Source organism: Falco punctatus (genome assembly GCF_963210335.1).
Source record: "Falco punctatus genome assembly, chromosome: 1".
In the NCBI taxonomy this organism is placed as follows: domain Eukaryota; kingdom Metazoa; phylum Chordata; class Aves; order Falconiformes; family Falconidae; genus Falco; species Falco punctatus.
Genome location: NC_137580.1, coordinates 118,504,402 through 118,530,374, shown reverse-complemented (window position 1 = coordinate 118,530,374; position 25,973 = coordinate 118,504,402). Strand labels below are relative to the sequence as shown.

General features: G+C 43.7%; 2 protein-coding genes across 2 annotated transcripts in view; both read right to left on the bottom strand.

The window, feature by feature from the left end:
- Positions 1-16,268, bottom strand: part of LOC308053971 (myosin-4-like) — a gene marked incomplete at its 3' end in the record, with an annotated part of 32,658 nt that extends 16,390 nt beyond the window's left edge. The window contains exons 1-19 of the mRNA XM_080366009.1: positions 14,883-16,268; positions 14,642-14,785; positions 14,392-14,548; positions 13,797-13,824; positions 13,596-13,707; positions 10,760-10,852; positions 10,602-10,665; positions 10,414-10,512; positions 10,214-10,317; positions 9,796-9,934; positions 9,271-9,389; positions 9,021-9,170; positions 8,768-8,938; positions 8,353-8,662; positions 6,851-6,924; positions 6,238-6,325; positions 3,644-3,761; positions 2,093-2,216; positions 1,157-1,293 (exon numbers count right to left, since the gene is read on the bottom strand). Coding sequence (XP_080222135.1) covers positions 1,157-1,293; positions 2,093-2,216; positions 3,644-3,761; positions 6,238-6,325; positions 6,851-6,924; positions 8,353-8,662; positions 8,768-8,938; positions 9,021-9,170; positions 9,271-9,389; positions 9,796-9,934; positions 10,214-10,317; positions 10,414-10,512; positions 10,602-10,665; positions 10,760-10,852; positions 13,596-13,707; positions 13,797-13,824; positions 14,392-14,548; positions 14,642-14,785; positions 14,883-15,137 — 2,486 coding nt within the window. The 5' untranslated portion in view covers positions 15,138-16,268. The remainder of the gene's footprint in view (positions 1-1,156; positions 1,294-2,092; positions 2,217-3,643; positions 3,762-6,237; positions 6,326-6,850; positions 6,925-8,352; positions 8,663-8,767; positions 8,939-9,020; positions 9,171-9,270; positions 9,390-9,795; positions 9,935-10,213; positions 10,318-10,413; positions 10,513-10,601; positions 10,666-10,759; positions 10,853-13,595; positions 13,708-13,796; positions 13,825-14,391; positions 14,549-14,641; positions 14,786-14,882) is intronic.
- Positions 16,269-16,759: 491 nt separating this feature from the next.
- LOC308069407 (myosin-1B) overlaps positions 16,760-25,973 on the bottom strand; it is a 28,792-nt gene continuing 19,578 nt past the window's right edge. Inside the window, exon 38 of the mRNA XM_080401691.1 lies at positions 16,760-25,436. Within this exon, the coding sequence (XP_080257817.1) occupies positions 25,284-25,436 (153 nt within the window). The 3' untranslated portion in view covers positions 16,760-25,283. The remainder of the gene's footprint in view (positions 25,437-25,973) is intronic.

The window sequence follows — 25,973 nt, the reverse complement described above, 5'->3', positions numbered from 1 at the left end:
CCTTAATTGCAGAATGGCTGGTTCAGTAGCACGAACAATAACTATCCCTGGATATAAGAGGCAGAAATACTCAAAACCAGACAGACTTCTCTGGCAAGTTGCCTGGGAATTTCTGAGATCTTCTTTAATCTCAAAGAAAGGACAAGCACTCAGGTGAAATACCAGAGTGAAAACTGACATCCCTGAAGTACTGCTGTTGAGATTACAAATCTGGGATTTACTGTCTTTTATGGAAACAGCAGCTTGTTGCTTTTTGGGTCACTCAAACTAGGAAACGCCATATTGGAAATTGTTAGACAGAAACAGAAAAACTCAAAAAAAAAAATTGAACCCAAAACTTTTTATGGTATTGAATGCAAGAGGATGTTGTTGATGTGCTCAAGGGGAGATCAGACAATTCCTTGCAGAGAAATTCAGTAAGTTACTGAATTCTTAGAAACTATGCCTGGCTCAGGACCCCCCTGAGCTAAATATATACTGTGGAGTATTGCAAATACAAGCAGCTGGTTGGCAGAGCATCCTATACATTTATGAAATCCTTGCTCCTCCTAAAGTTTTCACTTGTCAACAACATTTGAGAAAGTTTGCTTGGCTTGCCTAGCGCTGCCACTCCTACACTCTAAATCTTACATGATTCATCTAAAAGGGAGACAACTGAAATGGGAGGGGTATCTGGAATGGTTGAAAGTATGGAGTACCTTCTCTGTACAAGCTAGAATTGTTCATCTTGGGTGATGGAGCCATGAAAGAAAATTAAAGAGAACAGAAAGTAATTATACGCCATTCCTTACAAAACCAGTGTGATACAATGAAATTATCATACAATGTGTCCAAAACAGACAAACCTTAGCACTTGTTCAGTTGGCTGTTTCTGCCATGGGGTTCTTTACAGGTTGAAAATGGCAATTGCATTCCTGAAGAAAAGATTCACTATTAAATAATAAATATCTTGGCCCAGCTGTATAGTCTGGTTGCTAAATGCCCATTGCCAGAATTTGGGAGGCTATAACAAGGAAACTATTAGTTTGTGCTTGCTCTGTTTCCCCTAGCCTTTCTAAGGGTCTTTCCTGAGGACAGCTTTTTGCCTGAGACAGTATACTGCACTGCTGGACTTCTGGTCCTACACTGTATGATTGTTAGTATTTTCTTTTATTACCTTCTTTCATTCATCTTCTTAAACTCTTTTCTCATGAGGTACCCTCTGCACATAGCTTGTGTATGAGTGATGAGGCTCACAAGCTTCTCATCTCTCATCTCTTCTAGGAGTCCCAGGAGACCTGCCTTGAAGAACACCTAGAACATAAAAGATGGTCAAATAGTTTGAGGCTTAGGCAGATACGCAACCATTGGCAGCTGATGCAGGGTAGTATAAGGCAGTTTTGGAAAAATGCCTGCAGAATAAAGGTTTAACAGCTAGAGAAATTTTATGTCAGTATTCATATCCTCAGTGTTCCTGTGATTCATGACAAGTCACTCTATGTATGACCTAATTACATTATTGCAATGTTATTTGATGCCTGCTCCAGTGTAGGTTGTGGAAGATCAAGCTCATCAGTAGTTATTAAAACAAAGGCTTTACTTTCAACTTATCCTACTCTGTCTCTCACTGGACTCTACCCGTCTGTCAGGCTCCAGATTTGCTCTGTAAATTGAGTTAGAGGTGGCTCGAGGAGCATACCTGATGATGTCTGTTCAGTACTGTAGGCAATTGGGTTTTTGTCCAAGGACAGTACTACCTTGCTTGTGTGGAAGATAAACTTACATGTGTGTCTAAATCCCCTGGAAAGCCCGACTGTCCAAACTTGTCTGAGCTTGTCTAACGTGCACATGTCTAACATGTCTAACAGCTGGCAGGAGAAAACTAGTTCTAGTTGCAGCCACGCTGGGGCATTCTGTTAGTGCGGTGTTGCGAGGGCTGACAATGCTACCCCTCGCACATACCCCACAACCAGACAAGTTTTCTGTACTCTTTCTTGCTACTGGTGTACTTTGTTTCTAATTCTCATGAAGGCTGATTTCATATGCAAGAAGTACTTTCAACAAACAATCTTTTTTGCCATTAATTATATGCACTTTTCCACAAGGGCTTTACCTTGGTGTGGCCAAATCTGTATTGGTTGTGGTCAACATCAATGGAGGAAAGAAGCTTTTCTGAAGCCTTTTTGCTGTCAATGAATTGGCCTTCTGGAATGGCTGAGGCATTGAGAATCTTGTACCTGTGGTAAGACAGGTTACAAGGACTGGTTGCAAACAGGGTGAGGAAAATAGGATTCATCATATATGATAAAATATACAGAAGCTGAGCTATCTGAAAGCAGATGAATATACCATCTGAAATCTAGATGGTCTTGGCTGAACAGAACGTGATGACAAGGGGATGTGTCTACCCTTCAGAGGAATCTGTTGGCTGCGTAACAACATACTTTGTTGTTACATACAAAATTAATGTGCATACTTAAGAGTGTTTGCAGGTCCAGGAATTAGGAAGAACATAGTGAGGACATGTCAACCTCTTCTCATCTTGCTTCATTGATCAGAGGAATGCTACTCATATTAAAGTTGAAGGTGAATTAAAACTAGTAATAAAAATCAGCTGTTCCAGAGGGAGTACAGATCTTACACAGCTCACAGTCTCTATGAGTTGTACCACTGAACCCTTGAATTTGGACTAAAAAGGGCATGGTATTATTCTGTAAATGCTAACAGCAGCCTTAGCATTTTGCAAGGTAACTTAGAATAGGACCACTCTAAGTCTTCTAAAGGGGTTTCTTCAGATACATCAACGAGGATATTGGACTGTACACTGGAACACTTCCTATTCACAAATCTACTTTGAAGAAGAATATGTAAAATCAAGACAGTGATAATGGTGCAGTGAATTTATTATCTGTTTTAGGCTTCTGTTGTAGTTTCTCCTGAACTTGAGCACATTTCCTTTGATCTATAAAGCACTTTGTGGTTCTGGATCATGACTATGATAGATGGATTCCTTCACCTGTCACATCAAATCATAATTTGACAATTGAGACCAGCTAATGCCTTACTGAACATTAGGTTGCAGGGCATTTTCAGAGAGGTCCTGGTCACACCAGTTTAGCATGAAAGATGCTACTGTTGCATTTAATTATAACAGCAGTCAGTTCTGATTCAGCATTTTACAGCAGCTAGGCTCACATGAACCAGTTTAATTGTCTCCATTTTAAAGGTGAGGAAAACAAGGCACAGGTTGCAGGCCACTGACGTAGCACTGCAAAGCTTTGGATTTTTGAATGCTTAGTCAGTGCACTGTAAGGAAGCTGTGCTGACATGTATTATTTTTTTAATCTGTACGCTGGGAGACTTACCAAGAGCTGTCTACCATGCCACTGAATTCATTACACTACAAGCATTTTGTATCTCTGAATCATCGGGCATTGACTGCAGCTGTAGAAATGATACTGTTTTTGATGAATCAAGAAATGCCCGGTCTGATCATAGAGGAAAAGACTGGAATGACCTAAGACAGCATTAATGACTTGGTTCCCTCAAACACCGCTAATCTAGTCTGATTCAGAGGGTGTCTCTCCATGTTACCAGACTTGTCACCTGAGTTGTGGGTTTACTGAGGCTTTTTCTTAACAGACAGTAATGACTGAGGACCTACCGTTGCTTAAAGTCTGCATAAAGGATTCTGCTTGGAAACCCCTTCCTGCAAATTCGGATGCCTTCTAGAACCCCATTGCACCGCAGCTGATGCATCACCAGGTAATGGTCCATTTCACCTTAAACAAAATACATCCATCATGACTCTCCTTTTCTTCCAAAGAATCTCCATATATATTAGCATTCCAGAATGACCTCCCTCTTTTTTGATAAAATTCAACCAGTTCTTGATTAAAGATGCAGGAAGTAAAGGTGGAACATGTCTCCAATTCGTGCAAGCTGCAGAGAGCTGCTTCAGTGAGCTGAGCTTTACTAAGAGTGCTAGGGCTGGCAGTTTGTGAATTGCCAATGGCCAAAAGGCATAAGGCCACATCACTCAAAAATTGCAGGAGAATGCTTTAGGAAACCAGCTGAAAAATCAACAGCATCAACATTCTCATGGGATGTAGGCAGAGGTGGCGTGAGGTAGAGCGTAGTACCATCTAGACAATCAGCTCTTCACTTTAGGTAAGATTTGTCCTTGAATGCTGTATTGACTACACTCAAACGGGATTACATTTGGTAGCTAGATAGAGTCCAACACAGGAGTGGATAAGCACGTTGCTTAAATCTCTCAGTTTGCCTGTAGAGGACAGTTGATTAAACTTGGAAGAATTATCTTTCTTCTCCTAAAATATCTATTTGAGATATTAATCAAATGTATTTCTAAGTCTTATTCCCAAGTATTACAAAGTACAACTGGCAGAATAAGCTCCTCTTGGAATCACTTTGTCATGCAGAAATTCCATCAGCTGCTAGAGACATTAAGCAGTATGGAATGGTCCATACCCTTTATCTTTACAGTGTAATCAACAAAGCTGTACCCAAAAAGGTTGTTAGAAAAGTCTAGCATAAGCACCCTAAAACCAGCTAAAAATCAGATGTCCAGTTTCTCTTCTGTCACTTCACCACCCTTAATTTTACTCACACAGTACTGCTTTTCTTTTTCTTAAAAAGCAAAACTCAAGATTCCTGCTGAGTCACCTCTGTCAAAAGAAGCAACTGAACATTAAAGTGACACCTATATCTGGCAAAATTGTTCATTCAAATATACTTTTATATTTTAGTAGGTTTCCTTAATTTCCCCTTACACCTTGTTGACTGTCAAGACCCCAGTGGGATTCCTCTTTCTTCACCTTAGGATACAAAGTGTGGAGATTTACATTTAGGGTCCATTTATAATCTGTGCAGTGAAACAGTTTCTTCTAGGATGTGATTAATCTCATCCTAAGATATATGTATAAAAAGGGCCAGATGAGTCATATGTTAAAATGTCAACTTCTCTCCACTGAATATAAAAGGAGTTTAGATGGATAGCTGAAATGTGAATGCCGTATGTATGTGTGTTGCTTAAATCCTGCTTGTGGTGTTCAGTGTTACACAGAGAGACATGAAAAGAAAGGCAAGAAACATTCTGACATTGGCCTTTTGTTTCCTGAGCAGATTAAACAGATGCTAAGCTCCTGTTTTCTGGTACTCCTGTTGCATCTACTACATTCTTCCAGTATCTACCTTGGTATTCTACCAGTATCAGATCCCATAGTTACTAGACTCCTAAAACCCACACAGGCAAGTCTCTCCCCAAGTACTTTAATGGCCACAGGAAAATACTCCCAAACTTGACTGTGTCTGGGGAAAAGGAGGCTCAGGGGGGACCTGATTGCTCCCTACAGATGCCTGACAGGGGCTGTAGGCAGGCGGGGGTCGGTCTCTGCTCCCAGGTAACAAGTGACAGGACAAGATGAAACGGACTCAAGTTGCACCAGGGGAGGTTTAGATTGGCTAGTAGGAAACATTTCTCCAGTGGAAGGGTGGTCAAGCACTGGAACAGGTTGCCCAGGGAGGTGGTGGGGTCACCATACCTGGAAGTGTTTAAAAATTTTGTAGATGCGATGCTTAGGGACATGGTTTAGTGATGACTTGGCAGTGCTTGGTTAACAGTTAGACTTGATGATCTTAAAGGTCTTTTCCAACCTAAACGATTCTATGATTCTAAGATTTCAGAGACAAAACTCTGAGAGAGTTTAATATTTAATTAAATAAAGTACCTTTATATCAAAATGCTTTCCAAGTGCTAGCAGCACCCAGAAGCTTGTGCATGGAATTCTACAAATGCTATATGATTTGTTTGAAAGTCCTCCAGCTCAGTGAATCAGATCCTAACATTGAATAGTTAGAAATTGGTAAGTGGTCTTGGGCTGAACCCAATAGTTCTGAATGACAGAGTGGTCCTTGAAACTACACATTTATTAAGGATTTGATAATGCTGTTACCCACAACAGAAAATCTCATCAGCTGTAATGAAACTCATCCTTATCATCTTCAGCTCTGTACACACATTAAGCAATGATGGGTAAGTGCTGTGGGCCATGTAATGCTCAAAATGTTACAGTCATGATAAACAATACAAGAAGATTTACTTGGGCACTGTCCTGCAGGCCAGCCCTGATATGAGGTTCACGTGCAAAGGGAGCTGTTCTGGAAGAAGTTGGTGTGGAAGATAAGCAGGGGAATGCCGGTCAGTCCCTTGTCTTCAAAGTGTAATGACAGACTTACCAGGTGTCTTGGTCTCATTAGGAATCAGGCAACGCACAAAGTGAGGATGGGTACTTCTCAGGTTAGTCATCAACTTATTCAGATTTTCCTGTGATAGAACAAAATATGGGTTTGAACTTCTAGCTACAAAGCTTTTGCATTCTTATTTAAATGTCAAAGCGTTATAGAACAGTTTGGATTGGAAGGGGCCTTCAAGGATCATGGAGTTCAACACCGCTGCCATGGGCTGGGACATCTTTCATTAGATCAGGATGTTCCAAGCCCCATCCAACCTGACTTTGAACACTGCCAATGATGGAGGATCCACAGCTTCTCTGGGCAACCTGTTCTAGTGTCTCACCACCATCATCATAAAAAAAAAAATATTCCTTATGCCTAATCTGAATAGTTTTAAACCATTGCCTCTTGTCCTGTCACTACAGGCCCTGGTAAAAAGCATCTTTCTGGTAAGCCCCCTTTATGTATTGAAAGGCTGCAATAAGGTCTCCCTGGAGCCTTCTCTTCTTGAGGCTGAACAACCCCAGTCCTCTCAGCCTGCCTTCATAGCAGGGGTGTTCCAGCCCTCGGATCACTTTTGTGGAAGCATGGCTCATTTCAAAGGAAATACACATACCCTGAACACAGCAGACACTGTCTGGAAAGAGCCTCCCTTCTTCTTAGCACCTTTCTTGCCACCGCCACTATCGCCTTGGCAGAAATAGATAGGAGGTGAACGGTTAGAGTAAGCAGTACATTTGGTAGGCCCCACCTTCCTTTCTTTGGTCATGGCCCAATAGAACAATTGTTTTTTAATTTTAAATACGGTCTCGATATTACACGAGAACTTTAATGAACTGCTGCTAGCTGATTGTCAATCAGTATATGGCATATTTGGCCTCAGGTGTGTGATTTAGGTTGCATCATAATGTATATGGCTTTGGTGGTATGGAACCCTATAGCCTGATTTAAGTTTCGTAACAGTGTACTCTGTGCTACTAGTCACATTGCTTTTACTTAAAGACATAGCCCCATTTTAATTTAATTAGGTGAAAGGCTACAAGAACGTGGCTCAGCAGTGAACATTTATTTATCAATGCAGTGAAACCTTCTGTAGAAAAATCTCCTAATCCAGTGTTCCAGATGAAGAACAGGGATCTATTCAGAATTATGGCAGCCCTGCGGCACAAAGCAGATTATAGTCTCAGGAATACAAGTCTAAGCAGCTCACTGCCTTTTTGCATTTGCTGCGCTGTTGAAGCCAATTAAATTGAGACTTAAATGGAGCCTTTGTGCTCTGAACATGACACCTTATCCAAAATTTTATCCCCACAACCTTTTGTTCCCACCTTCCTTATAATGATGATACCTGTGAGGACCACAGCTGACTCATCGCCAGTATTTCCTAGGAGCTTGCTCAGACACGTTGTTGTGTCAGCCAGGTTGAACAGCAGGGAAGTCCCCATGCAGGACCCTCTTGAGCCTCAAACCCTGCTGTCCATATACCTGATGGCTGGGTTGACCGCTGCTGTATACTGCCTCATCTATTTGCCCAGCATCCAGGCTGACAGAATATTGGGTTGGGTGTTTTTATAGAAGTCTGCGTGGCGATTTTTGGTAAGGCAGACCTATCAACTGCCCAATTTGACAGTCATAAGCCACAAAAAGGGGTAGGAGATTGGACTGCTCTCTGATGCCCTTAGAGAACTTCTAAATTATATTCACTGTCTCTGTCATTTTCGCTTGCAACACCAGGACTGCTCAGCTGGATATCAAATAGTTCCATGGATTTCTTCTAGTCCTTCCAATTCACCTCAAGAAACAAAACTGTCTCTTATCTAGAAGATGAATAAGAATGCACGTGATTCACAACACAGTAACTCAGAAAACATACACCTCCTGTCACTTTGTTTTGACTTTCTAAGATTTACTTCTCTGCACCACGTGAAGGTGGTGTTTTCAGCAGTTCTGCATGTTGGTATCTTGGTTTTGGCATATCTGGGTGCACACAAGAACAAGGTCACATTAGGAGATGATAGATCCTAATTAGATAGATCTAATTAGATAGAGATTCAAAGAGGAGAAGCAGAAGTAGACTTGTGTTGATTCTTGCCTGATCATCAGTGAAAAAGCACTTACTTGTTTCTGCACCAGCATAGTTAGAGAAAAGGAAGGCCAGCAGCTTCAGGGATGATTTCTGGTACAAGCCCACAACAGTTTCATTCAGGGGGTCCTTGTTCTTGTCCAGCCAGCCAGAGATGTTGTAGTCCACTGTGCCAGCATAGTGCACCAGGGAGAAGTGGGCCTCAGCTTTGCCTTTGGCAGGCTTGGGCTTCTGGAAGTTGTTGGACTTGCCCAGATGCTGGTCGTAGAGCTTGTTCTTGAAAGAGGTGTCAGTTGCCTTGGGGAACATGCACTCCTCTTCCAGGATGGAGAAGATGCCCATGGGCTGGGAGAATTCAACAGTAATGTGTCATTTTATCAAGAATGACTGGACTAAAATAAATGACCATGAAAGAAATGTGCTTCCCTGAAACAGAAAGATTCTCTCTACCTTCTCAATGAGCTCAATGCAGGCAGCCAGGTCCATCCCAAAGTCAATGAACTCCCACTCAATTCCTTCCTTCTTGTACTCCTCCTGCTCCAGCACAAACATGTGGTGGTTGAAGAACTGTTGCAGTTTCTCATTGGTGAAGTTGATGCACAGCTGCTCCAGGCTGTTGAACTGCAGAAATTAAAAATGTAAAAAAAAATGCCAGTTAGTTTGGAAAAGTTGTCAGTAGACAAACATACCTACTGTAACTCACATCAAAAATTTCAAAGCCAGCAATGTCCAGGACACCAATGAAGTACTGTCTGGGCTGCTTCGTATCCAGCTGTTGGTTGATGCGAACAACCATCCATAGGAACATCTTTTCATAGACTGATTTAGCCAATGCACCCACTGAATTGTATACCTGTGAGAAACACAGCCATGGCAGTAATGAAAGTTGAATCAGCTTTGAAGTTGGAAGAATTGTCTGGACAAAATGAAAAGCTGACCAGCTGTCAAGGTACCTGTTGGACATTTTGTCCTTTGGTTACATATTCATTCCCAACTTTCACCCGGGGATAGCATAAAGCCTTGAGCAAATCAGCAGAATTCAGACCCATCAGATAGCCAGCTTTGTCAGCCACTAGGAACAGAGACAGAAAACGTGTTCAAAAAAGGCAAAGAAAAAATGTCTTGGTCCTCTAGTATATTTCTCTTATAAGCCTACGTCTGGTGCTACTCAAATGCACCTATTGTCAAGGGAAGCTCCTCTCCAGCCCCAAGGAGGATGTTGTCCCCCAACACAGGCAGTGTCTCAGCTGCAGCACACTGCTGCTCCATGTGCGGAGGACTGCAACAATGCTTCATCTTTATGACTTTCTGTTTCCTTGCAGAGCACAAATTAAATCATTGGCTTTGTGGAACTCGCAACACGCTTAAAAAGATTAGTTTCTGGAAGGGAAAGTCGTTCTCAAAGTGTTGGGCACTTTATGGGGTTGCTAGCTTGTCTCCTGGTGCAGTTCACAAGCAAACTACGCAGTCAACACTACCTTCTGTACTGTCCGGCTCTGCCTGCTCCTCCCGCTGCTTCTGCTTGAACTTCATGTTTCCATAATGCATGACGGCCCCTGTCAGCTTGTATATCCCCACTTTCTCATCAGGGCTGAAGCCCAGGATGTCCACAGCGCTCTGTGGAGGCAACAGGCAGGTCAGGGAAGGTCAGAGAAGCCCAAAGGCTGAAGCACAAAGTGCTGCTAACAGGCATGTGAGCTGCGATGGGAAGGTGCCATTCCTCCCACTGCCTCCCTCGCCTCCCTGCCCACATCGAGCAAATGCCGCACTGACAGGGGCCCGCAGGTGCTGCAGGGTGGCACAGCCCAGCACTCAGCTACCCCAGCCAGGATTCCCTGGCTATGGCCGGTTTGGCAGCAGGGATGCCCTGCCGTTGCTCTGCTCTGCTCCACTCACGTCCGTTGCCAGCAGCTCCTCGCTGTCATCAATGCTGGCAACAGTGACTTCTCCTTGGCTCACGTAGGGGAAGTCGTAGGGGTTGGTGGAGATAAGGAGGAGATCTGCAGGTATACAGGGCACCTTTGGTGTCACCGGGCTAGGTCACCGTGGAAAGAGAAAGCACTCGCTGATCCAAGCCCAGCGCTGCTGGCACTCACCAATGAGCTCTGGCTTCTTGTTGGACATTATCTGATAAAAAATATGATAGCTCCTTTCACTGGCCAACTGGAAAGTCACTCTGGATTTCTCCAGGAGATCTAACCAAAAGAGAGATGGTGTTAGTCTCCTGGTAAACTTGAGATGATAATTGGATAAATTATTCATGCACTGACTTGCTGCAACTCACAGGTTTCGATATCCGCAGAGGCCAGCTTGCCAGTTATTCCAAAGTGAATCCGGATGAATTTTCCCTATCAGGCAGTACAGATCAACCCATTGCTTACAGCAGTCAATGAATGAGAGATATTAGATAGCTACATTCCAACAAATCTGAAAGGAACTCACAAAGCGTGAGGAGTTGTCGTTCCTCACAGTCTTGGCGTTTCCAAAGGCCTCCAGCAGTGGGTTGGCCTGGATGATCTGATCCTCCAGAGTTCCCTAGTTACAGGAGAAAAAGCTCCTTACCAAACATCACTATTGGTCAATAATAAATATCGCAAAGGAGATATTAATAACAGATCATTTCTATACTTCCTATGTGATTTTAACCTAAAACGTAGCAGATGTTTTAAGCACTCATCAGCTGTTGCTCATGAATATTGCCGTTGGTTTCAAAGGGAATAGTGCTGAAAGACAGATCTGTATTTGTTTCATTCTTGTACCCGCTATCATATCTTGGGTACATACAGTCACTGCAGTGGACATCAGGGAGTTTGAAATCTGTATGAGAGGTGCTTCCACATTCCCATTCACAAAGGCCATGACAGCTAAAGACTGTGTGAAAATTTAGCAATTTTTTCTGGAGGTTACTCGAGCCCAGAACGGAGAGAGAGAGGTACAGCCTTTAGTAGGAAGCACCTAGCAAGGGAGAATATATTTCAATTGCATTCAACCAGCAGCCTTTCAGAATGCAGAAATACATGTCCAGACATGCTTTGAAGAGTAGGACATGGACAAAGCCTGAGACTCAAAATACTTAAAACAGAGAACAAAAACTCTGTGGTTTTTTTGCTGCATAACTGCAGAAGGAATAATATGTAAAGTTTCGATATAGTATTGTATGACTCTTGTTAACTGCAGAAATATGGGAGGAAGGAAGCTTCTCTGACATGGTGTCTGTCATTTTCTGTGCAGTATGGTCCAGGAAGCAGTCACCGTGTGCTTTTTTGGAATGATAGAGCAAAGCTTTTCTCAAGGCTTCTAGCAAAGTCATGGTTTATACCTACACAGTCAGGGCATGAAAGCCTTGCTAGGGAGAATTTCTAAGACAGAGGTGGAAAACAAAGAATGAGAAAAAGAAATCAGATTTTATCGAGATGAAAGATGAGTGGCACAGCTCGAGCTGCTGCATCTTCCTACGCGGTGTTTAGGGCAGCCTTTAACATCGTGCATTGGACGGGGAGCGCCGTTCCCAACGCGGTCTGCAGGTGGCACGAGAGGTTTAAATTAGTTGTATTGGTCCACCATGAAGCTGGACCCCATAAAATTATGCCAACACAGTAGCCTGTGAAGCTCTGTGTAATTTTTTTTTCCAAATAAAAAAATCCCAAACGCCCTCCCACATGTGTCTTTCTGCTTTCTAAATTAACTTCCTTGTTTAAGAGAACAGAAGAGATGTGTGTGTCAGTGCAGCTGACTACAGCAACACCAAACCTCTTTTTAGTGCACAGCTGTGACCAGGGAACTCATAAGGGTGGATGGAAACAGCATGGAAGGAGACATGGCAATTCTTTATACAAGTTCATTCTGGAGTCTTATCTACAGCCAGGGTGACAAGATGCTGGAGGCTGAGACAGTGTTCTGGGGGAATGCTGTTACATGCTTCTCTTATTTATATACTCCTGCCTGGCACCTGATTTCACCCTGCATCTGAGATAGGATGCTGGGTTAGACAGAACTATGACCTGAGTGTTTTATCTAACATTCTCATGAAGAGGCACATACTATTGTTACGGAGGTTATGAACACTGAAAAAATAGAGTATTCTGTGAATAAGCTTGGAAGAGGGCAGAACAGGTTGTTGTCCATCTGAGAGCCAGGTGATTTTCCTTATATCAGACATGGTCAGTACATCTCTTAGCTGTCTTGAAGTTTTTCAGAGATCAGTCCCGGCATAGTGAGCAGCTGGTGAAAGCTGAGCCCAGGAGATTCTGGAATGGTGCTGATGGAAAGAGTGCTTGTGATGAACTTGCCTTGGCATAACAACCCATCAATCACAGACACCTGCCTGAGTGCAAAAATAATGTTCAGCTCTGGAATCTCCTTAAGTTCTGCTGTGCCCTTCAGTACTCAGATAACGCGCTGACATGTGTCACCTACTCGGATGCACATACCATCTCACAGACTGTGGTGACACACACTTGTGCCACAAGGATGTTTGTTGCTTGCTCTGTGCTAGGGAGTGAAGCCCACGCCTTGCAAATGCACCAGTGGGCTCAGATTGCAGCAACTGGGCTGCTCAGCAGAAAGGGGCATCAGGACATGTGCTTTCTTCCCTGGAAGGATCCTCTCTGAGGTTACTTTCTAATTGTCAGGCAAGTGGTCCCACCTGTCCCAAATCTGTCCCTTTTCTATTGCTGCCACTCAGGGCTGTTAGATTGACCACAGCCAGGAGAACAGGCCAGTGGAAACTACCACCTGATGCAACTGAAATCACTTTTAACTTCAGCATAACACTCTGGAGTCCAGAGATCCTGCACTTCCCATGTCAGTGGGAATGAGCCAAGGAATAGGAATGGCACAATCAGGTGCCAGTGGGAACTGGCTGCTCTCTTTACACTTGCAGCCACTCAGGTGCTGTGGATGTGAACAATCTCGTAGGATACTAACGGGTAAGCACAGAGACAGACAGCACAGAGAAAACTGCTGTCGTTATCTTCCTTTGACTGGTGAAGACTTCCCTTGTGTAAATGGAGATGGGAGAGAAACTGAGGCTTGGGCCTTTCCTGCATTAAGAAGATGTTTCTTGAAGTAGAGTTCCACTAGTGTTCAGAGGGGTGGAGGCTGGGGAGCAGGGGTGTATGAGTGTAGGCGTGCTTGGACCGTGCATCCTGACTGTGTTCTCAGTTGTGCTACACTTTCTGCCTTTTGATAGTCCTGCAACCCAAAAATATGCATTGCTAGTTTCTGCTGGGCAAGCACAGTCTTGGCCAAAGACTAGAAATGGGAGCCAACGACATACCTGCATTTTGCTAGGCTGTTGGTCTTTCTTCTTCTCACCAGTAACTGCAATTGTTGCAAAGTACTGGATGACACGCTTTGTATTCACAGTCTTCCCAGCACCGGATTCTCCGCTGTTTAAATGAAAATATTAATTGTTACAGGAAAATGGAAGAAGTTTTACTTCTCTGTCAGCTTTACACACACCCCAAAATATACTCACGTGATAAGGATTGACTGATTGTTCTGATCTGAAAATAAAGTCACGAAAGAGCAGTTAAAATGAGATGTGGAGGTCTTCTGTCCTCAGACAACCACCTGACTTCAAGGGAAAGAACTATATGGTAACTGTATTTATCACTATGTAACCAGATAAGGTAAATTCTGCATTAGTCTGCATATGGATTTTTTTGTGCACAGAGGGATGGAGCAGCCCAAAATCTAACTCAAAGAGGCGGTTCCTTATAAGACACCCCACTTACTATTTGCTTTGTTTTACCTATAGACCTCGGCTTAAATATTATTTAATCTGAATCAGATTCTTTGCTGTGTTGCTTCTTTACTGTTTCTTTAAATTCCTTACAGTGGACACAGAGCCATATAGCTAGCTACTGCCTTTCCTTCATTATCTGACACCACAGAGGTCATTAGGATGCCACAGGCAGTCTAACCTTGAGTTGTGCTGTAGGACTACAGGAGCTGTTGCTGTTGGGCACTGAGTGGAACAGCACGTAAGATGCCTGAACTGTCAAGCGTTCTTTGACCAAGCAGCCAGTCCTGTGTATATCAGGGTTTCCCATTCTTGCCAAATGACTCACCAGTCAGCATGAACTGATAGGCATTGTCCGAGATGGAGAAGATGTGTGGAGGGGCCTCCTGGCGCTTCTTGCCACGGTAGCCAGCCACCACCTCCGGGTTGTACACCGGCAGCCACTTGTAGGGGTTGACAGTGACGCAGAAGAGCCCCGAGTAGGTCTGCGAGGAAGGGAGACAGCACGTTGGCTCCCACTTGGCCTGGCAGAGCAGTTCCTCCCGGCTGCCCAAAGGCAGGCTGCTGCTGGTACTTACGTAGATCATCCAGGCTGCGTAACGCTCTTTGAGGTTGTACAGCACAGCGGGCTCGTGGAGGTGGGTCATCATGGCCATGTCCTCGATTTTATCAAATTTGGGAGGGTTCATGGGAAAGACTTCATCATCCTTTACAGTCACAGTCTGACCAAACCAGAAGGGAACAACAGGAGAAGAAAACTAAGCCAGGGCACTGCCTGAACTGGATGATCAAGTATGAGTAACAGTTGATATCACTTACTGTATCAGCATATGTTTTGACTGTGACTTTGCCACCTTCTCTACTCTGTATGGTACCTTTCACATACATTTGCTTGTCATCCACCACAAAACAGGCTGCCTTAGCATCAAACGGGCGATTCTGGGCTTCAATTCTCTCCTTCTCAGGCTTCCGTAAATAGGGAGCAGCTTCTCCAAAGATTGCCATCTCTGCATCTGAACTCATGGCTGGAGTTGCTCTGGAGGAATTCAGAAAAGCATCAGTGAACCTGTGCATTTGTAATTTATCCAGAAAGTGGTCATGCTCAGTGACTAAAAGGAAGAAGAGGACTAATTAACGTCAGGCACAACTTCTGCCTCAGTTTTAAGTATCCACTGAAGAAGTTCTAATAAAGAAAGTTCCATTTGTAAACAGACGTGTATTATCTTTGAAGACATCCCCCTCAAACAGGATACCTGTGTGCCCAAGTGAGGGCAGAGAGAATATCAAGCTAGAAGTCTTCAAAAGCCTCTCCTGCTCTACCTTTACCTGCTATTCACACAGCTGCACAGCCACATGGACAGAGCCACTTCAGATAGATAGTTTCATTAGACATTTACAGATTTAGACACCAGTGAGATCTGTAAAGTTCAGCAGAACGGCTCTCACACATAATTTTTAAGTGTAGACATTCTTGGCACCCGTCCGTTTTTTATGTTTTAATACCAAGCAGGGACAGTTCAAATAGTTTGTCTATAACAAGCACAGGAACAAATTGTGAGGGTCAATCAGCACCTATCTAAAGCTAAACTTGTTTGTCATATGAACCAAATATATAACATCTTTTCGGATCTGTGGCAATATTAGCTACTAAAGGAGTATAATGTATACTGACAATAATAATTATTAACATAGTATTATCTAGGTAAATAAGAACTTGATGATATAACATTTCAAAGAATTTCAATTACAAAGTACCTATTAGCTTTAACATATTATAGAATCATAGAATCATTTGGGTTGAAAAAGACCTTTGAGATCATCAGGTCCAATCATTAACCCAGGACCGACAAGTTCCTCACTAAACCATGTTCCTAAGCACTGCATCTGTCAAATTTTCAAACAACTCCAGGGATGCTGTTTCCACTACCTCCCTGGGAAGCCTGTTCCAGTGCCTAACCGCCTTTTCAGTGAAGAAATTTCTCCTTCTATCAAATCTAAACCTCCCCTGGTGCAACTGGAGGCTGTTTCATCTTGTCCTGTCACTTGTTACCTGGAAGAAGAGACCGACACCCCCCACCCCCACCCCCCCCCCCAGCTGCCTGAAAGAGGGGCTGTAGAAAGTAATTAGGTGCCCTCTGAGCCATCGCCTCTCCAGGCTGAACACCCCCAGCTACCAGATGCCCCCCATCAGATGGTGCCCCAGCCCATCCCTGGACACGCTCCAGTCTCCTGTGTCCCTCTTGGAGTGAGGGGCCCAGAGGTGAACCCAGGGTTCGAGGTGCAGCCCCACCAGTGCCAAGCACAGGGGGACAGTTCCTGCCCTGGTTCTGCTGGCCACGCTGTTTTGGATAGAAGCCAGGATGCTGTTGGCCACCTTGGCTCACTGGGGGCTCATGCCCAGCCGGCTGCCAGCCAGCCCCCCCAGGCCCTTTCCCTCTGGGCAGCTTCCCAGCCCCCTGCCCCAGCCTGCAGCGCTGCTGGGGCTGCTGTGACCCACGGGCAGGACCTGGCATGGAGCCGTGTTGAACCACCTACAATTGGCCTTGGCCCATCAGTCCAGGCTGCCCAGACCCCCCTGCAGAGCCTCCTGCCCTCCGGCAGATCAACACTCCCCTCCAGCCTGGTCTCATCTGCAAACTGACTGAGGGTATATAGAGTAATATTAGCTATGAATCATTAATGTGTACCAATATGTACCAGACATTCAGTCAGGGATTTGTCTATCAGAAATATTTCAGAAAATTGCTTTGTGCTCAGTTTTATTTTTGTTTTCTGGCGTTATCTAGTACACAAATAGATGCTATAGGTTGCTGCAGTCATAAGGACTGGTGCGGATAAATCAAGAGCATCTGGAAATAATGCAGGCAGAAATAAATGTAGGCAGGAACAAACATAAACAGATTGTTCTTTCCCAGGCAAGCTAATGTGCTAGGTAGCAAAAGAAAAATAATTCTAAACTCCTGCTCCTTCTTGGGATGTCAGATGCATTGTGGTGCTAAAAAAGACAAAGGGACAGGATTGAACAACTCAGATGTACAATTCCAAGGCATCACAGTAGTGAAACAATCAACATGGAGTGGTTTTATGTTCAAGAAAGTGACAAGAGGAGTCTGAAGACATTTGCAATGCTGCTTTTGCACACATTGCTGTAGAACTGCTGATCTCTCTCAGCAAAATCTGTCTTCTATGGGATAGGCACCTTGCAGGACTTTGAGGGACTGCATCTCAAAAGCCTTTAATAGCCAGAAATTTCAAAGCACAGATTCCAGAACCTTTAACTTTCTTTGAAAGTATTATTCTATTTATACAGAGCCCAGTATTTTTGCTTATGTGATCCTGCCTCTGAGTGGCTCAAAGGAGGCAACATGAAATTATTTCACAGTGTCCATGAAAAACTTAAGCAGAACATCAGAAAATGCCAATAGATTCTCAGAATACCTCTCAAGGGGCACAGTCTGTTAAACTACTTAATATATTTGATAAGAAATAGTGTAAAATTTAGATCTTCAAGCATTCATGGCCAGAGAAGGCAGCAGGTTACTTCTGTGTACTTCCATCCCTTTCAGCTCAGAATTCAGTGAACGTTTTTTGGTATTGGGTTGGAAGGCACGTATGTGGAAGGTTCCTTCTGTTGCTCTGGTGAACTCTGCCAGTCACTCAATCACTAACCTTCCTCAGAAAGTGTAGAAGGGAACAATGCATATTAAATTTTCTGTGAAGGTGACTCTTTGTACATAAACAGATCTGTCTGTCAGACAGATGAGATTTTCCTGAACTTTGTTCTGGTTTCAGGACCTCTGCGGTAAACCAAAGTCAGCATATAAGGTTCCATACCTTGCCCCAGAAGAAACTAACTTAAGGCAGGATAAGCTGAGACCCTTCTTGAATTGAATACAACCTCAGTTTCAGGCTTCCAGCAGTTGTGCAGATACCAGGGGGTGAATTTTAATAGTCTATAAATCCCAGAATTCCAGGTTACACCAAAAAAAGACATTACTGTTGCTGTCTGTCATCCTCTTGGCTAAGCTTGATTATCTGTCACTTTTCTTTCCCGATAAATGGAGTATTTCCTACCATGAACTGTGAATACGCTCATATTGATTAAAATAGCATATAGCCTTTTCAGTGAACCTGGTTCTACAACACAATCTTTTGCCACCTACCCTCACCATTGTCTGGGTGAACTTCACTCACGGCTCAGGATCAATTAGCAAAGCTACATGTTACGTTAAACCCTTACCTTCAGAGAGCCCAGGAAGAAATCTGCTTTCCGTATCTGTGTGGAATGGTTAAAGAGAGGACAGAGAGAGTTAAAACCAATCCATTTGCTTGAGCGTATGCTCTATCAAGCATTTATACACCTCGCGTAGTCTCTCCCAACAGCCAAGCTGTACACAGACCCTTACAGCTCTTGATCTAGAACCAAATCTCACAGAGAATCTTGTGTTCCTCCCCGCATTCAGATCCGCTGAAAACAAGTCTAATGTCTAAGAAAAGATCAGCTACATTACATATATTTTCAAATCAATTCCAACTGCCTTCAGAGTTCGTTTTCCTGTGTCTTTCATAGGGCTTGGAGGTAGCAAAGTTTGTAGAAGGCCCCTCCAAGGAACAGCATGGCTCTTCTGTTTCTGTTTGTGCCGCCACACTGGAGTAGTTTGGGACTCAAACCTTGCTGTTGCATATAAAGCATGACGTGGAATGTTAGAAGTGTGGAATGAGAAGAAAATGCCCCTACATATTCCACCTCTCTGCAGAGCTGTGGTGATGTCATGGTCAGAGCATGAAGCAAGCAGATGGGACTTACCGTGAGATGCTGAGGTAACAAAGAATAAGGTTGCGTTCAGCTGTGGCTCTTTATATGTAACCTCCTGCCCACACAGCATTCAAGCACTCTATTTTTGGTCAATAATAATTTACTCTTTAGTTGTAAACGTGTTGAAGCTCTGATCTCTCTGCTAATTACTCAGGGACAGGATTGGTTTAAGGCTCTATGGAGTCAGCTGCACTGACCTGTTCTTTCCACATTGCTGTGTGCCAGGGTGAAGGATGGAGGAACCCAAAGACAGCACCGATAACGCCAAATAAGGCAACACTTTGCTCCTGGCTTCAAGAGCTTGCTTTAACCAACAAGATTTTTTTTTTTTTCTCCAGTTGTCTACAATAATTTCTTTATGGATTGTGATTTTAATGCATCCCATCCTAGTCTGTGTGAAGACTTAGGGAGGCAAATTTTTCCCCTCATTCTTTCTATCACTGTATGGGGTGCCGATAAGCTTGAAACCAGCCTCAAGCTTGGGACAACCTAAGACAGCTGCCAGCGTGCAGTCCTGGCCTGTAGGTTTACGATACACGAGGGCTGCAGGCATACCCCAGGTCCCGGCCCCTGGGAAGGAGCCTGGCTTCTGTGCCACTCCGTTATCCAGCGGAGGATGTAACGGAGCAGGCTGAACATCAAACCAGAGTAACTTTGACTTGCTCTATAACGTTATGTGGAAAGAGAGTGTCTGCTCCTTTAAGGGTATCTGCTTAAGGACCTTTTTTGACACACAAGGGACAGTAAGAAAGGAAGTCATAACCAAGAACATACCAGGACACAAACCTGGCTGACAAATGTTGAGGGAGGAGGTGATGGGAACCAAATCCGATCAGTCACACTACTTGATGAAGGCATGTGAAGAGCGTGAAAATGTTTATTCCAGCAAGGTTACCAGATGAAGGACCTTGTCAGCTGGGAAAGTAAGGTAAAAGGGGGAACCAGAAACAATATACATGGAGACACAGACCTGACAAAAAAAAAAAACCAAAAAAACCAAGACAAAAAGAAACAAACTTCACCAGGGACATTAACTGATGGGCTATCAGGAAACTACAGGTGCTATTTCCAGGAAGATCATCCTGGACTGCACAACTGCTACATGAACCAGGGGAGATCCCAGACAGGGTTGGGGTGGGTGCAGGAACTGATAGAGCTGTACAAGCCCATGAGGGGAATGCAGGGGAGCAGGGAGGGACAAAGAGGCAGGTAAACAGAAAAGGGTATAAAAGGGGCTGATCACATGGAAAACTGTACCACTCTGTGTGTGTTTCTGGCTGAGTCCTGAACCTCATCACCACAGTCTGTCCTGTCTTCTTATGAAATATTTTCTCTGCAATCTCTCCATGAAATCTCACTATCCAGTGTATACATGTGCATGCATGGACTAAGTACCAGGTACTGGTGAGGCCTCTGTGTATGAGACTAAAAGCTGGTGCCATCTCCTGGCCTGATCACCTACCCACCTGCTTCCACACCTTTGGTTCCTCCCTTAAGCATCCCATCAGTGGCCCCCCTGCAAGCATGACTGCTCTTCCCCTGTCGCAGCACTATCAAAACCAGCCAGCTGCAGCAAGGCTTTTACCATCCCAGGTTAACTTCAGTTAGTAGCTCCCATGCCTTGCCCCAGCACAGCCACCAACCACCCACAAGGTTTCAAAATTTCATCTACTGCCCATGCTGTGTCTTCATCCTCTTCAGGCAAGTCTACCCTGCTTCTTGCTTCTGCCGTGTCCCATCTCTGGGCTCCTCTTCCAGCCAGCCTCTCCTTATCCAGGCCCCCTGCTTCTCCCAGGACCTCTCCTTGTCTCTCCTACACCCAGAGCATACTCCCTCTGCTTCATCCAAGACTCCTCTTCTATCCCCCTTAGAGCTATTTAACTACTCTGCAGGAACCAGCCACAGCTGCACCTTATCCACGTCAGCCAACCCACCGCCCCTGAAGCCAGCCCACAGCTGTATGTTATCAATGTTAACCCAGCTTCATTCCTCTACAATTCCTCCACATTCCCCTGCAACCCGCGGTGCGTCTCACACCCCGTGGCAGCAGCCCCCCTCAATTTGAAAGCAGAGTGGCTTCCCATGGCTCATGGTGGTGGGCTTCACGCCTGGATCCCAGGCATCAGGACAGCCCTGGGAGGGGCCTGGCAAAGGTACTGTTCCTCAGGGTCCCCATGCACCCTGTGCTCCTCTGGGCTGGAGGAAAAGTGCCTTTAAAGGACTGATAGCTCCTGTGATGGGCCTGGGAGTAGCTGGGCAGGGTGTTATTTGGGCTCCCCCTCCTGCCATTGTCTCTCTGTGCTGCTTTATGGGTGTACATACAAGTTTTTATCACATAAGCTAACACAGGCTGCTCGGATGTTGCCTGCACGTTAGCTGGGCTTCCCTGTGGGAACAATGTGTCATCTGCAACAGAAGGTGGAAGGAAGACCTGAAGAAGCACACGCAGATCTTTCATGGTGTTTTGGGATTCATTCCTGCGACTGGCCTGCTGCAAGAAGTTGCTTGTGTCGGCTGTTCCATGGTGGGATCAGGTCCTCAGTCAGTCCCTGTCCCTGCAGTCTATCGCACCAGTGGGGCAAAACTCCAGCTGCAGCCTCATGTCTGCAGAGGTTCAGCAGAAGTCAGCCAGGCAGAGACAATGTCGTGGCTGAGCCAGACCGAGCTTTATTTTCCTTTTTCTGTAAAAGCATGCGTAGCATTGAGCTGTTTCCACTTACTGCTTTTGTTTTCCTTCAGACTTATCTGAGGCATGACTGTTGTGGGTGAATGGTTTTAGCTGTTTAATGTTTGTTGTTGGAAATGTTTGCCTAGACCAGAGATGGTTTTCCTCATTGCTGTTGTGTTTTAAGGCTTGACTGAAGCAAGGCACTGCTTTGTAATGGGCACAGCACGGTATTGCAGGAGTCTTTTCAGGAGATATTCGACAGTATCCACCTGTCAGATTGTGCATGGAAGGCAGAACCTGGCTGATAGGGCTGTAGAGGCTTGGTAGCACTGCTCTGTGAACACAGGGTGTGAGCAAGCATGGAAAAGGGGATAAGAGCAGGGCTGCCAACATACAGCTGTGGTGTGATCACATGGACCTGGGGCAGGCAGGGATGGGATAAGTCATTTGGAGGGGAAGTGGAAAGAGTCAGGAGTCAAACTTGGTGGTTTTGCTGATGTTAGCATGATGTTTGAAGCCTCATCAGCATACTGTTGTGTCATTTGTGAATGTTGTGATGCCAGATAGGCTAGGTGACAGCTTTCACATTTTTTTCTGGTGCCAGTGGTGTCACTGTATTGATGTATTGAATGGCCCAATACTGTACAGAACCTGATGAGACTAGGTCTGTTGCAACCATTCTGGGTGGCATAGCTCACTGGTGCCTTTGCACAGTGTCTGCAAGGTGTGGCAGACAGACAAAGAGAGGGAGAAGCTGTTGCCCAGCCTCTTCTTCAAGGTCTGACTACTCACAGTCAGCCCGTTAGACATGGTTGAAGTGTACGTATGACCAGCAGAACCCCACAGTCAGAGGAGGCTTGCTGTGCTTGCCACAGCATTGCACAGCTCTCTGACCACGCCAGCTGATGTCCATGGGTGATGAGGTGTTGTCTGCTGCACAGCAATGTTTGCTGCTGCTGCCTGTGGGCTCACAAACTCCCCTTCATGGCTGAGCTGACCTGTTGGGGTGGTAAAATAGACCTGTCAGCCTTGGTTTCTGTAATGAACTGATACAGGTCCCAGAGTCTGGAGGGCTTTTGCAGCCCATATTTTGTAACCCAGGGTTTCACCCTGTGCATACACTGCAAAGCAGATAGGAAAAAGCCTGTGTAAAAGTAAAATCCTGTCTATACACTGGAATGCAGGCAAAGCTAAAGTTTGTGTCTGTGGATGGTAACAGTTTGGAGTACGATCTAGTTTGAAGTCCACACACTGCCTGAAAGAAGCATATATATAATCTGCTTGAGTCAGAGGCAGGAAAAAAATACCCTGAAATTAGGAAGTGGGGTCCCCAAAAGCCTGAACGGTTCTGTGGCAGGTACAGAGGCTTCTGAGCAAGGCGGCTTGCGACTGCTTTTCTTTCTGTGGCATACAGGAAAACAGGGATATCTACACAGCATGGAGGCTGCATGCTGATTTGTCATCTTTTTTCTTCCTCCAAAAGGAACTTGGTAGCAACACTTCTCACAGGTGGTAATCAATCCCACAGACTTAATTTCTCAGGTGCCTGACGTGTGGGTCTGGGAATGGGTTTGGAAATACGGTGACACTCAACCAGGACTGGAGTCAGGGGAAGCTGTCCTGTAAAGCTGTAAAATGCTTATCAAAGCCTTGAGATTGAATGCTAAAAATAGTGACTATTTTTGACCTTGATTACATATCAGTGATGAAACAGTAACATACGTCTTGATATTATTGGATTGCTGCTGAAAAAATAGCTTTGGAAACTTTATTTATATGTGTATATATACATCTATACACGTATCTATATATGTATGCATATATTGCATACAGTGAATATATTAATGTGTAACGTTTCACACATGTATGTCATAACCTTGGAAAGGCTATGAGGAATTTAGTATTTCCATCATGAAGCCTGGCTTGAATAATACTCATTAAACAGAAAACACAAGGGAAAAAGTACTGAATAACTCTCAGTCACTGAGTGCTGTATTTCATGGGTCTTAAATTAATAATCAGACCAGTGGAAAACAACTAAAGGTTATATAACCTAATACATAATCAGGAGCAACTGTAGTAGACTGAACCAGTTATAATTCTGTCTTTTTCTACCCACTCTATGGTTAGGAAGCTCAATAACTTTATTATTTTTTTTTTTTAGAGGAAATGGAAGGGTTGTGAATGACTGCAAACCATGTAGAATGATGATCAGTTCTGAGACCTGCAGTATTGTTTAGTCAAACCTGTGTTCACTGAGAAGTACAATGGCTGTAAGACTGGTCTGTGACACTGGTGTCTCAATGCCAAAATGCCGATGCATTGCGGGCTGGATCAATCCTCTCAGAAGAAGCCAAATGAAGAAACTACAAACAGGAGTCTACTGCAAGGAAAGCAACTGCACTGTGTTGTTTATCATAGCTTTCCACTCTGGACTTCTTCAAAACACAGCAGATGATAGCACCACAGCCTCACTGTCCAGGTTATGAAAGGAAGAAGTTGATATGAGACCTCAGATAATGAGAGGAATGAGGAAGAAAGTTTTAGGGTATGGCCCAACTCAAAATGAAGATAATTGAATTTCCTTGGTGCTTGGGAACTCTGACCAGACATTAGGCTCATCGTACCAATCAAAAAAGGAATTGGACAGGCCCATGTAACACAAACCAATTGCCAGCCATTCAGTAGTGCTGATGGGTCTATCAAATGCAGTCATCCTTCTCCCAGATGAGTATTTTCTCTATTACCCTATAGAGACTGTTTTGACATTTTTCATTGTAGATAATTATTTTTTTATTCTGGAAGGCATAGCAGTTCATCTTCAACAGGAATAGTTGATTTGGCTTCTCCAAACACCTTTTTCTCCTTGTTTTCAAAGGAGACCATGGATTCTCTGATGTATGCCAATATCTACAAAGAATGAAACCTCTCACTCTGAGTGAGGCCATCCTTGGTAAAGTTATCTGGATTACCCCAGAGACAACATAGGAGCTAAGTAGCTGCCTGATCAGTTTAGAAGACTCAGGGGACTTTTGGGAACAGAATATAGACAGTGAACGACTGTGTGGAGTAGATGGTTATGCTGCCCTTGGAATGTTGGTTTGCACATCACTTTCATGAACAAAAGTTAAAAGTAGATCTTATTTTAAGTTTAAATGTTCTCTGTTTGGAATTGGCTTGAAGGACTGCAGAGGTTTAAAGTGGAAAAAAGATCTTGCAAATAAGACACATGATTTAATAGAATAATCAATGATTAGACTAGATTACTAGAAGATGCAATAAATTCTTATTCTTTGGACAGAACCTTTGACTTTAAATCTATTCTATTCTGTAAAGCAGAAATTAAAAGGAATAATTAGTTCCTATTGCAAAGAAATAATTATTTTCTCATTTGAGGAAATCTTAGATGAAATTCCATGGTGAGAATGAAGCAGGATGTCTGATTAGACCACTTTTTAACAGCGGCTGAAAACACTTTGAGAATACTTGAAGCAAGATTTTAAATTGAATGAATTTAAATAAATAATGAAAAATGTACAACTTAAAAGAATTCAGGATACTGATTAAAATACAAAAGTGAACTTCTCATTTTTCCATTGGAAAATCTCTACAATTTTTATTGTCTAGGTATTCATTATCTAGAGATTCATAGAGGACTAAGCTGTGATTACAAAATCAGAGTGATAGAATTTCACATTTTGTGCAATTCTCTTTCACTTCGAACTACCGGAGGCATTTACTCTTCACTTTCTGCCTTCTTGCTAATTTCACGGCTCTTTGCTCGGAGCTTGTTGACCTGCGACTCTGCAATGTCAGCCCGCTCCTCAGCTTCCTCCAGCTCGTGCTGGATCTTGCGGAATTTGGAGAGATTGACATTGGACAGCTCCTCCTGGAGATAGGGAGAGATAAAAAACAGGTTTGAAAATGTTTAATAATGATCCTACTGTAACACTGCACTGGGCATGCTGTGGTATTTTGCTTTTACATAATAAAAATAATAAAAAAAGACTGTGTGGTAGTATGTAATTCTCCCAAATACTTCTAGGGGGAATCCAAAGAAATAGCTTAAATGCTAAATGTTTACATGGTTAATAAGACATACCAGGAATCTCTCTCTGGGTATGAAGTGCTAATGCACTTTGGAATTTTTGAATAATTTATACATAATTATAGTTATTTTCATGACATGATTTTCTATTTATTTAGTTCTATAGAATTATGTATTAAAATTTTTGAAGGTAATTTTTTCCCTCTGCTATGCAGAAATATGAAATAAAAAAAAGTGAAAGGAAGCAGAGACTTACTCCCACAATGTTGACCTGAGCTTCTACTCTCTTCTGTAGAGCAGAACTTCTCTGCTGTACCCAGTGGCACAAGTAATGTTCAGAGAAAGTGTATTCTATACCCCTTTAGACCCCTGAGCTGT